The 14,372-nt window shown below is 39.4% G+C and overlaps 1 protein-coding gene and 1 long non-coding RNA gene across 2 annotated transcripts in view; both read left to right on the forward strand.

Moving 5' to 3' along the window:
• The window catches only part of WWTR1 (WW domain containing transcription regulator 1), a 73,748-nt gene that overhangs the window by 35,440 nt on the left and 23,936 nt on the right, over positions 1-14,372 (forward strand). The window contains exon 2 of the mRNA XM_074834468.1: positions 8,586-8,722. Coding sequence (XP_074690569.1) covers positions 8,586-8,722 — 137 coding nt within the window. The remainder of the gene's footprint in view (positions 1-8,585; positions 8,723-14,372) is intronic.
• Positions 845-2,450, forward strand: LOC141927305 (uncharacterized). Its single transcript, XR_012624356.1, has 2 exons — positions 845-981; positions 2,270-2,450. It is a non-coding gene; the product is annotated as an uncharacterized LOC141927305 (long non-coding RNA).

The following is a 14,372-nucleotide window of genomic DNA, read 5'->3' on the forward strand; positions in this document are numbered from 1 at the left end:
GAGCTGTGGCGTTTGGAGCAGTTAATGAGTCAGAACATGAGGGCTGGTGCTGTGCGTGGGTCACCAGCTTCCCACCTGCCCTGAAGCAGCTTTACTTTGATGTGGCTGACTCGCAAAATCCGCTCTCTGGGTCCCTGTGACAAAGCCCTGATAAAGGACCCCGTACAAGTACTACCATGTGAGCCAAACTCCAAGTTTGTGTTATTTCAGGTGAGAGCTCACTGACGGAATAATGTATTTCAAATCAGTTCTTTCTCCTCAATTCCCCTTAAACCTTTTTAGATGAGTAGATCTGAATTTCCTAATACTAGAAAAAAAAAATACGGTCTGAAAATAGAATGCACTGAGATACATTTGTTGTTGGAGTTAGTACAAGTAGAAAGAGAATTTGTATACTTCATGCTGCTGCTTGCTAATTTAAACTAACTGAGCTGTCTTGGCAAAGCTGCGGTGGAAGTCAGGGATTAGAGCCTAGCAGTTGAAAAATGCAGTACACAGCAGTAGCACAAATTTCAAAGTGGGAAGCAGACACCCAGACAGGAAGCATTTAACAAAAGCCTAAGATACAACAGGTGAAAGGGGATCAAAAGTCCTAAGAGAATACTGAGTTGTTTAGATCCAAGTTTTGCTTTCATTTTTCTCTGATGAGGGGCCACCATGAGGATACAATTTACCACTGACTGAGCTTGTGTATTGTAGGACTTTATGGGTGTGAGTGCGGTGATTTGGGCAGCTTGGGGGGCAGCGTTTGTAACACCGTGTTCTGTGTCATATTTGACAGATACTTGGTGTACCTCATTTGAGCTGTAAAAATTTAACTTTCCCTGATTTCAGTGGGAACACTGAAACTTCTTGTTTGCCTGTGAAGACCCCCCATCAGTCTCATCTGTGATGCAGAAATAGAAGTTAAAATTGAATGTCTCTTCTTTCCTACCCTGCTTACTTATGAATGAAGACCTTGTTGAGAAGTGGCCTGCTCAGGTACCAGGATTTATAATAATAAGAAATGCAAAGGTTGCTTCTGAAAAACTTGAAAGTGGGAATTTGAATATGTATTTTGGCACTACTTTGTCATGTATTTGTATATTCCTCAAATAAGAATCTTATAAAAGCAGTCTTAAAAGTTCGTTACATTTCTACATAGCAGTTCTCTCTACTTCGTAGTGAAGCTTCAATATTATTAAGCTTCAATATTATCAAGCTAATATTAGGTGAGATATCTTTAAAGTTTGGGACTCCTTCTCTTCGGATTCATACACATGTAATGGAGACGCTTATCTTCAAAATTTATAGCAAAGAACTGTTTCGCTAATTCTCTCCCAAACTCTTGGGCTGTCTCTGGATGATGTGTGTAGATGGTGAACAGAAAATGGCATGCAATAAAAGAGGTAATAATTGATATATAATAATAGTAGAATATAATAATAATAAAAGAGCAAGTAATTAGAGATCTAGATCACTCATAAAATTAGTCTTTTTCAGAATTGTTCTGACATGGAGTTTTAGCTTCATCGTTGGTTGAGCAATCACTATAGTAATACTTGTTACAGAAAGTGTATTTAAATGTGATCAGTGCTTTTTATTCATATACATTTTTAAACAAAAATATGTTATCGTTTCATCTCCTAATTTCCTCTCCCCCTGCGTTTTAGGGGAAAAAGAAAAGTAAAAATGACAAGGGAAATCAAAAAATATTACTTACATAACTTTGGAGCTATTTTATGAAAAACTTCTGAGAATGAAAATGTTATCATTTGCAGAAAATTATGCAAAGATTAAAAGCATAAACTATCAATTATAGAAAAATACTTTTTTCTTAAGGGAAGTGGAATCTTACAACTTACAGAAACAGAATATAGCTCTTAGGACTGAGTGAAAGAAAGATGTTTTTGTGGTATTTATTAAGTATTAATTTGGACAGATTTAGTGTAACAGGTTATCTTTCTGTATAGATGCTGCTACACCAGAATGAAGTGATTTATAACAATATCATTCCACTGATGAAGTGGGTAAAACTAGCATACAAGTCAGTGCCTTAGGGGACATAGACCAGGGGTTTAACACAGTGACACCTAATTGTCTGGGTAATCCTGAAAATTAAATGCTTAATCTTTGTCTAGTACCAGTGTAAAGCTCAGATGTTGGGAGAAGGAAGACAGTGAAATTCTTAACAAGTGGGTCACCCATGTAGTACAGTTCAGCAGTGAAGGCAGGATCTCTGGCCTGTTACTTGCCTTTGTCTGAAGCTTTGTTTTCTGTCTCGTTGTAGGCTATGCGATGTATGCCAAGAAAAAAAATCCTCCTGGGATTAGTAGTTCTGGAAATAATAAGGAACAGATGGATTGATACAATCCCAGATAAGGATATTTAGGGGCTCTCTCCATAGTGTTTTTCTTTCGTGTGTACAGATACACATTTCAGAGCTGAATAAATGGTCTTCATTGCAATGAAATGTCACGTATGAGCGAAATTATTTTTTTCCAGGGTTGAAATAGTGGTAAAGGGTGTAGTTTCACAATCAGAAATGCTGCTCTTTGCCACTAAGGCTCTGAATTGCCTCTCCCACCCTTGTGCAGCCATACAGCTGGTTGGGTGAGAGTCCAGCAAAAACAGAATTGTCGAAACAGAGAAGAAATTCGTATTAGGCATAAGGGTTTGATCAGCCTGATCTGTCAGGCTGCACAGCTGCGGGATCGCCACTGTCAGCCCAGGAGAAGGGATGAGAACACGTGGCCGGGGACGTGGGGCTCTCAGCAGCCGCGTGGACTGGGGTTGTCCTCAGCCAGGCGTCAGATCGCAGCTTCAGTCTGACTTACCCTGACATTGGCCTGTATCGTCCTTTTCAAACACACCCCAGTCCTACGGACAGGCCAGAGGTAACTGCTGCTCTTGCTGCCCGCTGTGACTGCACCCGGCGGGGCTGCCGGACACGCTGTGCGGCGCTGAGCGTTTGCAGCGGGGTGGGGATGCAGCCACCTGTCATGAGGTGATGTGGGCTGGTAACTGCCTTTGAATCCATTTTAATGATGAAGGTCCTGAATTTTAGGACAGTATTCTGCCTTTTAGTGATTGAAATCCACCTGTAATGTTTAATGTTTTACCCACTGGCCTTTAAGAAAAAAGAGGCTGTTCTGAATTTAATTTTGCCAGCTCTGATACCCAGGAGGCTATAAGAATCTGAAAAAAAAGGCTCATTTCTGTCAGTGCTACATTTTCTTTTATTCTCCTGTATAAATAAAAAGATACTGGGCCAAAATCTGCTATCCCAGTATAAATAAAATACATTTCAAGTGGAATGAACCAGTACCTGTTTCTGCAAAGGCTTAACATAACCATTTCGATATCTATGTTAGAAGTAAGGGGGGGGGGGAGATTTACATGAACAATGGAAATCAGGATGGGGGGGAGGCTTCTCTGCCCTGAAACCACACCCTTTATTTTAGAATCGTAGTCTGATTTTAGGGAATTGTTGGGTTTTCAATTCTACTATCTTGTTAAATAAGCATTGTCTAATGTTTAGCAGCCCTTTCTTTAATAACTGGATCAAACCAAATTGGTTTAGTGGTCATAGTAATAAATTCTAGTGGGAACCAGCCACTACTTGATCTTGAATCATAATATCAGTGCCATATTTGAGGTTCTGTTTCAGACACTCTGTCTGCATGTTTTTTAATGAAGAAGATATGTTTGTACACTGCCAGGATGGCACCAAGGAGGATAAGCGAGGCCACTGGTAGATCCTGGCTGTGGCTGCTGAGAAGTTACTATGTTTACACAGAAAATTCCTGTGTTTTAAGTGCAGCTGGATTCTTTAAGAGCTATGATCTTTAAGTTTTTTGATCAATTTTTAAGTTCTTTTGTAAGTTAAAAGAGCATTCCTTAATGGTCGTCATTGCCCTGCTTCTCTCATGTGTAATTAAAGTACAGATTGTTTTCTCTGCAAAAAGGATAGAAGAGACTTTGAACAAAAGCGGTGTTAGTTTTCAGCTACAGTGTCGTGACTGGTTGCTTTGCATAGCGATTTGCAGAACATTTTTCTCTTTTCTTATGAGGACTTTTATGTGAGAAGAGGCTTTATGAATTTATTAAAACTTGATGGAATATTTTTAATTTGCAACTCTTGTTTCAAATGAAAAATGAGAAAATCTGCAAGGCAATATAGATACCTCCTAGAAAGATACTAGCTTAGAAACTACTTCCTTGTTTACTGATTCTAGATTATGTGTTTCTTTGTGTTTCGTGCTGGCTTAATGCTGCCTGCCTCACTGTGTCGGTAACTAAGAAAAGACACATACTTCAGGGAAAGCAAATGGCAGAGCTCTTCCTTGTAATCCTTTGCAGGCAGGACATTTTAAGTGGGCATATTTTAAAACAACAAGAAAGGGATGGAGAATTGTCTCATGGTACAATGTGGAATTTTCAGCTCATTTCAGCCTAATTTGATGATCAGAAAGCAAGTGTTTCAACAGGAGGCTTTATGCCAGATGCGTTTCTGAAAGAGTAACTATTGCTTGACTCTCTAGCTTTTAAAGTATATTGAGGATAATATTAACATAGTACTACTATTCTTAAAGTTTTTTTCAAAGTCATTATTTGGACAAGATTTTGCGGAGCTGATGATAATGTTTATTGTCAGCACTATATAAACTGTACTGCTGAAGAATATTTTTATTTACTTCTGCTACTAAACCCTATATGATTTAAAATTTTTTAGTTTCAATAAAATAAGCCCAATGACCCTGTATTAAAAGTGTGAGACAAAAAAATTCATAGTTACTGTAATAGACTGCCAACTGCAACCAAGCAGTCCTGCTACCATGCTCTCCCCTAAATATCTGCAATGCTGTGCATCTGTGCAAAATTAAAAGGGTGTGACCCACTTTTCATTGGCATCTGTAGCAAAGCTTCTGGTGAATCCACTGTTTCAGGATCGAGGCCTAAATGACAAATTCCATATTTGATCAATGTCTACTTTTGCTACTTGCTGGCCTATTTTGTAAAGAATAGCAGATTATTTTTGCTTTTCTCTATACTGCATTTTGGATGAGGTAATAACAGCATTGAAATATTCAGGTATTAAATATTTTGAGTTAAAAACTAGTATCTTTCAATGTTTACTTATAACTAAATGTCAAATGCAAAAAAGAAGGTGACAAGGAAAAAACACTGTGACAACCAATGTGTGCTCCAGTGGTTTGCAAACTTCAGTTTTAGGAGTTTCCTGGTCATCTGAGTTGCTTGGGCAGGTTTCTTAGTTCCATCTTTCCCAGGAGATAAAGGCCCTTTCTCTTGAATGCATCCCTGAACATGGTGTTCCAGAACCTCTTGAAGATGCCTCTTCAAGACTAGAGGAGTGGAGCTCTTCGCTGAGCCTGCGACAGTCCATTTATTCAGCAGGAAGTAGTGTGAGAACAAAATGTGAATGTTTTAAAACAGCAGTGCCTGTCCTTGGGCTACTGAATAGAATAGAATAGTTCATATGGAAGGGACCGACAGTGAACATCTAGTACAGCTCCCTGGCCACTTCAGGGCTGACCCAGTGTCAGAGCATGTTGTTAAGGGCATTGTCCGAATGCCTCTTACACACCGACAGGCTTGGGGCAGCGACCACGTCTCCAGGAAGCCCGTTCCAGGGTTTGACCACCCTCTCGGTAAAGAAATGCTTCCTAATAACGTACAGCCCAAGCCCCCCTGAGAGACCCAGCTCTGAGCCCTTCCCCGGGTCCTGTCCCTGGGTGCCAGGGAGCAGAGCTCAGCACCTCCCTCTCCCCGTCCCCTCCTCAGGAAGCTGCAGGGAGCCACGAGGTCACCCCTCAGCCCCCTTCTCTCCAAATGAGAGAAGCCAGGAGCCCTCAGCCTCATGTGCCTCCCAGCCCATCACCAGCAAAACCCTGTGAAGATCAGTTTCACCCGGAGACAGTGGGTGGGGTGTGGAGCTCCCGTTGCCCACGGCTGTGGGGAGCCTCCAGCTGCCCGTAGGACCGTGACGGGGCGCAGAGATGGCGGGTGGTGTGGAGCTCCCTTCAGCTCTGGGGAGCCTCCAGCTGCCTGGAGGGCAAATACCTAAAATGGAAGGCTCCTCAAAATCTTGAGTACAAACTTGCATACACTACTCTGCATGTGTTCATAGCTCTCACCTGAATCCAAAAATGAACATGTTGTGTTGTCGTTTAATGCCCATGAAGTGTGAGAATACTACTGCTGAAAGGAACTTTGATAACAAAACAGCATTTTGAAGTTGACCATTTTGGTATTCTAGTGTGTCTTTTTGTGAAGAGCACTTCTCGTTATTGCTCATTGTACGTAACTGGCAGTTCTAGTTGAAGGTTTCAGATCTGTAGCTGGAATGAGGAATACGTTCAAACAGGTTACAGATTGCTTAATACAACTGACTTCGTAAATCCTTTTAACTTGTGCCTCAGGTTTTCCTAACAGGAATTTGTGCTTTCAGTTTTTAGAGATTAACATTACAGGAAAAAAAGTCTGATTTAATTTTAACCTTTTTGCTTATATTTTACAGTGTTTATATGTAAAAAATGTTTTGAAGTGAGAAATGTGTTTTGATATAAGCTTCATTATTTAATCCCTAAAGCTCATGCTTAAAAACATGTTTCTCACCCTTTTGGGGAAAAATCTTTTCTATTATATCTTGGTATTCCAAAACTCATACCTTCAGTTAAGTGTAGCTTCTTTATTTGAATTACAGTGCCAGAGAAACAAAACAATGGAACTTTAAATAAAAATGCTTTTCATCTAATTTAGACGCAAGTAGGACTTAACAGAAGACATTGCCCAATTTATTGCTGTAGCAGCATCTTTCATTCAGAATGCCATTTCTTAATTTTGGAAAAAGATCATTAACTGAACTGGATACAGGAATTCTTATACTTGAAAAGTAAGAGTAAAAAGAAGAAAAGCTAAAATATAATAAAGGTTTACAATGAGGGGAGAATAAAGTGGTTTAATGCTAGGGAGAAGCAATGGTGGGTGGTTTCATTGTGGATAACAAATATTCTAGAAGCTATGAAGAAAGGAAATGACTCAGCAGCTTAAGAGGCTGAGTTTCAGACAAGCATCGAAGTGAAAGTGTGATTTTCAGTTACAGTTTTGGAACTGTACATTAAATGTAAAGTATTAGGAAAAGAAAATGGCTATGGACTAAATAAAGACTGTCACTTTTTTCTGTTCTTCAAAAAAATGGATCAGGTTACTCTTTTTCTTTATCCTGCTTGTAAGTCACATTATGTTTGGTAATACCAGAGACTTACTGTAAAGAGTTTGGACGTGGTAACATCACAATAGATGGAAACTTGCTTGTAAATAGTACTGGTGATCAGCTGTGTCTGAGGACACGGGGTGGTCACGGCGGTAACAGCCATGCTAATGTTGGTGAAAGGGGCAGTGACGAGCTTGAGACTGGGTTCAATAAAGGGGATGTTAGACTGTGCTTTTATGAAAGGAGTGTTGGAATGATTTTCCAGATACAGAACATTAAATTTTTATCCTTCTTTACATGTTCTTCTTAAAGACTTACCTCTTCTAAAGTTTTGTAACAGAAAACTCGTAGAGGAAATCCCATCCAAGTCCAGCGCATAATCAGTAGCCTGGTTAGTCAGTTGGGCGAAAGCTGGCCATGCAACCAGGCAATCCCTAGGTAGATACCAGACTATTGGTTGCTTTAAGATAGTTCCTTCTTCTTTTCTGGTCTCAGATAGAATACATGCTGATCCTTAAAATCCTTGTCCTGATAAGTTTCCTTCAAAACTGATGCATTTCAGTAAAAATCAGTTGCAACAAAACCACAGTTCCTTCACCACTGTATTCTGTGGCAAAAAGTGTTTTACAGAGATCACACTTTATAGTTATCTCCCTGTAAAATCTCATGCAGTTTCAGGCAGTGCTCCATTGTTTTCAGGGTAATACAGGTACATGAGGGTTTACATACTAGAGTGGTATATACATTGTTGACCTACGTCGACTACATGGCAATAAAAACTGTTAGTGCCTTTGCAGAGAAATTGGTGGTTACACGTGAGTCATGAGGACTTAGTCTGCCCCTTTTGGTGATGAGAATATAGCCTGATATTCTTGGAGACATTACAGACAGACTAGTTTTCATGGTGTGGTAAGGAACAAAGCAGGTGGATTTAGCAAGACAAACGCCTGTCTTTTCAAAACTCAGCAAAATGACCACATATTGCTGAATGAAGAATGGCCATATATTTGGGTATGTAGAAAAAGACTGGTAGGACAAGATTAAATAACTTTTGGACAATTAAATAATCTGGAATATGAGTGTGTATTACAGATTTTCAGTATCATAATAGAATTCATCAGTCGTTCAAGTAAAAGTGTAGTTATTCAATGGTAGTGTGTAAAAGGTTAGAATGGGAGGGCCAGGAGATCAGAAGAAGAAATAAATGACAAGATGGTAGATAATTTCAAGTGATTTAGGATGAAGGTGCAAAGGGCAGAAAAATGGGATAAGAAAAGGAAATAGGGCTTTCATGACATTATGCCTAACCATGTATATAATATACTCAGGTGTTTTGTGTTAAACTTGTGTCTTATCTTTTCTTTCTCAGTCACATAGAAAAAATTACAACATGGCAAGATCCTCGAAAAACTATGAACCACCCGCTGAATCACATGAGCCACCATCCTGCAGCTGCTGCCACACCAGTACCACAGAGGTCTATGGCAATGTCTCAGCCCAATCTCGGTGAGTGCTGGATGTCATCTCTCTGGTGAAAATACAAAAGAGACAGGACAGCCACCTTTTACTAATTTGTTTGCCATAGTAGTTTTTGCTTCAAGAAGCGTAGTTCTGGTCCTGCTCTCAGGCCCAGAAGTATGTTCTTCACTTCCTTTTCTTACTTTTCCCTCTGTAGAGTTGTCAGCGAGTGAATTCATACTGTTTTGAGATGAAGTTCTAACATCTCATGCATTTTATTTTATAGCCTCTGTGACAAATTTTTGATGTACTGAACATAGAAAAATAAGCTCTTCCTGTGCTTTTTCATTCAGAGGTGGTATAAAGCCTCTACAAGTCCACCATATAATTTTCAAAGCTTACTGTGCAGAGTGCTGTTAGATGATCTGCGGTCTTTCCTACAGGTCAGAGGTTGTAGCTGTTTTGCTTGTTTGTTTGTTTATAGTGGTGGGTTTCTTTGTGTAGTTAGGTTCTGCACTAGAAGCTACTTGCAGAATTCTAAAAAGTCTGTTTTGCAGTATGAACTACCTAAAAACTTCCTATAAATGGTGTGGTTTCATTGCTGTTCCTGTTTAGCACTTCAAGCTTAAATTTAACCATCAATTTATGTTCCTCTGATTTTCCCAGATATGAGCCTTAGTGAAAATAAAGCCATGAAAACTCTGAAAAGATCACAAAACTATGTCAAAGAGTTAGTCTTAAAAACACAGACCAGATTCTTGTTCAGGTTAATTTTTGGTAAGTTGGTCTCATGATTCCATGATTATTCATTTGCAGTGTGATTCATCAGGACTGTCTCTTCACATACCAAGAAAATGGTAACTGTTTGGCTGCCAGTGGTCAACAACAGCAGTAATGCAATATACATGCTTTTGTCTTCAATTTATAATAAACACCTAGGCTGTCCCCTGAGGTAACTAACTTCAGTTCTTTCTTCTACCTTTCTCTCAGCAACTGGGCTGCTTGAATATCTTCAGTAAAAGGTGTTGGTTATGTTGTCATTTAGCGGACAGTAGCAAATTGTATCATGAGAGTGAGTATCTGAAGAAGAAACCTAAGTAAAATCCAGAAGGTTGGGGTGTACTGCAGTGTGTCACATTACGTGCTAAAACTAACAATTGCTCTGCGCTTGTTGCTTCGGACCACAGCTGCGCTTAGGTCAGTCTGTTTATAGCAGTTCTGCAGTGGCCAAGAGGTAAGAATAGGACAGCGGGGTTTTTTGTTCATACCAGCTCCTTAGCTTATGGTGACATCTGTTACATTCTCTCTAATTAAAAGACAAAGGAGGTACCATAAATCAGGACCGCATACAGCAAGATTTTTCCCCCAGTTTGTCAGTGGAAGTGAATCAAAGCCCAATCCTGGACTGAAATACTTGTATACTGAATTTTAGAGGAGGGTCGTTCTCAGGATACAAAGGATTATAAATACAAGCATATACCTAATTAAGAGTCTGTTCCTGAAGGGACTTCAGGTGCCCAACAGGGGCATTTCCACAGACTTCAGAATCTGTCACATAAAATCCAGACTATATGTCATTCAGTACCCTTGACATTTATAGATGAGGTTCCACTTTTTGCTAGGTATTTACACAGTGCTTGGCATAGTGGTTCAGATCTGTGACTGAGTTTCCTAAACATTAGCCCACTAGAAATAGTATCTGAAAATTTCCACAGTGTCAACATTTATTTAATCTAGAAGATATTTTGTCAATACGTTTTGGTGAACTTTTTCTCATTGTGGTGGCTTTCAAAAGGCATGCTGTGACACTTTGGGAGCAAGCAAATCTGTTTGCACAGCTGAGTAGCACTTTCAGCACCATATTATTAAATTCAGCATCACAGTCCCCGATTTTCCAGTCCACCTGTTTGAATGCCCCAAGTGTGACACTATTTTATTTAAAAACATATTTTAAAAGATTTAATCTTGAAACTGCAAGATTGATAATCTAGACTTGTAATCTAGAAATTACAAGATTGCAATAACCTGAACAGAATACAGTAGCCTCTGCATACTTCATGTGACAGTTTAAAATACATGTGAGTGCAGTTTCCAGTACTAAAGTAGCATGTCTCTGTTTTGAAATTACCTTGGCCAAAAGGAAGGGCCTTTCTGCTCTTTCGTGATGCTAAGAGTGTTACTGCTAAACCTGCTTTCTTGGGTCTGCTCAGACATTGAAGTGAGCAATTTGTTGGTCTGGCAGTCAGACCTCTAAGCCAGAAGTGATTGTGCCAACATCTTACAGACATCAGAGGAGAAATGAAAACAGGATACCAAGTTAAGCCACTCTTCTGGCCGTAATTTTGTAACTTTTTAGCAAATGAAGTCTATACATCTGTCTTTTGCCTTAGCGTTTTTTGGTACTGTAGGATTTAAAAGATGTTTTTCTTTTGAAGATGTGCCACTTAAAAGAAAAGGATTTAAGGATTCCAGGTCTGCATACTGGTCTGCACTTCCAATTACTAACACATGTGTTTTCCTTGCTGTGCTTCTCATGAAGAGATGGAAAATGTGGTCTGTCCTGTACAGCTTGTTGCTTTGGTTTCTAAACTCCTTTCAACAATATTTGCTGGGAAGTGCACAAAGACACTTAAAAACATTCTATCAAAAGCACAGAGTGTGACTAAGTGATACCAAATCATAGTATGCCTATGCTTGAGACAGAGAGAAACATACGGTGAAAGCTGATGGAAATTAGTAGACATACCTTAAAAAAATCTGCTGCGTTTTTCTTACTGTTGTCTATTTATGAGCTACACATACTGGTTTTCTTATAACTTCAGCAGTGTTAGTTTTCTCACTAACATTTAAAGCATTGCATTTCAAGTGTTATATAACAGATGCACCTAAAGGTATTTCTTCCTTTGATACATCTTGTTAAACTTACAGAAAACTAATACATGCTAGGCAGGTTTCTGTGCTCATTTACACACCACCACTAAATTCAGTGAAGTTTCATGAATGAAAAGGGAAATTTGTCCCAGAGATCGAAAGCCTATTGTTGCAGGTTTGCATGTATTCAGACTTGTTCAGTCAGCTTTTTCTAAATAATTTACCTTTGTTGTTTTAGATAAGACAGTTTGTAGGTGGATATACTAAGGAAAGGACAACATTAACAGGAATCTTTTAACTATATATTTTGTTGTTGCAATGCAACGGGGAGAATGATCAGCCTCTGAAGACAACCAGAAACACTGTATTTCTTGCATCTTCATAAGTACTTTGTAAATCCCATTTACTTTGCTGCTGAACCTGCACATGTATTAGTTTTCTGCCCATTCTGAAACATAGTCTTTTCCAGCTGATTGGTGAAACGTTAACTATCTATTGCCAGTCAGCTCCATTGTGGTAGAATCAAAGAGCAGATGTGGAAGGAGGGCTGTTTGTACACCCTCGTTTAGGCACCTGGCCTAGGTCCCTGAATGAGGACACCGAGCTCCATCGCCTTCCTGTCAATGAAGGGAAGGAGAGAGCAGTTGCAGTGCCCCTAAGCTAACAGTCAACCTACTGCCTGACTTAAGTGACTAAAGTGACTCTGGAAGTGCCGAAGGCCAAGCTGGGGAAGCTCTTCTGCCTTAATGGCAGTCACTGGTGTACAAAGATTGCGGAGGATGGTTTTTAGCTATGTGTAGCATGATTTAGGGGAAAAAATTAGATCCTTATAAAAGTTTCTTCTGCAACAATTTTTAATCAAATGCTGCTTGTTTTGTAGTCTGTCTCTGTTCTACATTACGCAACACTCAAAACCATTGCTATTTTCATCCTGCTTCCTTCAAACTGTTTTAAAGAGATTTCTTTTGTGATTGTACTCTTCATCCAGTGGGTTAGCACAATCTGGTCATCATTTAAATGTTTTTCAAGTTTAACAGTTTGCAACTTAGTTTGACATAAAATAATAAATACTGTCAGAGGATTTTATGTTTTCTATATACATTAGCCTAAACTTACATGCACGAGTTCCTTAAAAACCTCGTACGAAAGGAACAGACTCGATCTTCAAAAAAACTCGGAAGACCTTCTGGGCAAAGTGACATCCATGGTGGTACAGTTGGTTGTAGAATTTAGGCCTTACGACAGATACCAGTTGCAGACTGCAAGGCCCGGTTATTCCGGGTCCTGTGTGAGTGACTAAGCTGCGTGGTAAGTAGGGCCCAGAGTGTGGCGGTTTGAGAGTTTTGGGCACTGTGCCGCTTTGTAAAATGTCTTTGAGTTTATTTGGGTGTGGATAGGGCCTTTCAATTTATCGAACTGGGAACTGTGGTTAAAGTGTGTGCTTGGTCTCACTAAACTCACCGCAGTCCAGCCAGGCTGGTGTCCGTGGTGCTCCCTTGGACTTGGCTGCCACTGCCCAGCACCGGCAGTAACAGAAATCCTGAGAGCTCAACCATACTAACTTACTGTGTCAAACTCCGGATGAAGAACTATTTAATTTTTATTTTTTTTCTCTACTGAAGAAGAGAAAGTTTCTTACCTTAGAAGATCCACTTGATATAGTGACCCAAGTGATACAAACGGGATAATTTTAACTATTGAGTACACTGGTTCTCTAAGGTGAAAGACATTATGTGAAAGACACAGTAGAATTTAATGTGAAGAGACTCATACACTGGCAACTGTCTGTGTTACAGAAATTCATCCATGAATCTAAACAGTTTAGCTTTCAGCTGTATTGCTAACGGTGATTTAGTTGGGTCTGGATACAACTGGGAGTTACGGCACTTTGCCTCTGCTTTCATTTTTTTTTAATCAGCCAGGAAATCCAACCAATAAAACAATGCAATAATCCTGCCTAAGAGCAATAAGCACATGAACCAAAGTTTCCATATCCTGCCATGATAAAAGAGGTATAGCTACTCTTGTTTGAGGATGATAAAATGCAGTTTTGGTTACCGTGTCAGAGTGAGTCTCTGGAGATAAGAATGCTGAAACTCCCGAAGTGTTTCAAAACAGGTGGTATGTATTTTAGTGATAACTAACATACATAAAATGGTCTAGATTTTGAAGGCTTGGTTTGCATTGGCTGGAAATTTGGCTACAAATACATAACATTGAGAGAAACACGTGTTTCCCTCAGTGCAGCCCACACCCTCGCACCACCTGCACAGTGGAAAGGCTTCCTGTTCCAGGTCATGTTTAATTACTGGATATCCTGAGAAAAGTGGACACAATTCAGTTGTGGTCAGTGTGAATAATCCTGGCACCTGCTTCTGCTTCATGAGATAATGCTTATAGAAGATCTGAAAGCTTGTAGAGGACTTTCACGTTCTGTGGGAATGAAAGTTTTATGCCACAGTTCTGGAAAAGAGCGTTTGGGGTTTTTTTTTGTTATTTGCAATTAAAACCTCTAAGAAGTAATTTATCAGGCAGATTTCAGATGGAGTAATTTATTTATGTTTTAAGGACAGTGGCTGATAGTTCAGAGACTAATAGGAATTAGCTTAAGTATCAAGTAAATTAAATCCAGATACATCAAAATACACACATTTTAAAAGCAGCAACTGATTATCTAGTAAATCTGAAATGTTAAAGGTTGATGTGTTCAAAAGAGATGTTGGTATTGTTTCAAAATCTAGTAATTCTTAATTTTAACACAAAAAAGTTCCTGTTGGTGTAAGCATTTCTCTTCAAGGTTAGTAACCCAAATGTATGCCAGTGTAAG

Source organism: Strix aluco, chromosome 9, assembly GCF_031877795.1.
Source record: "Strix aluco isolate bStrAlu1 chromosome 9, bStrAlu1.hap1, whole genome shotgun sequence".
NCBI classification, from domain to species: domain Eukaryota; kingdom Metazoa; phylum Chordata; class Aves; order Strigiformes; family Strigidae; genus Strix; species Strix aluco.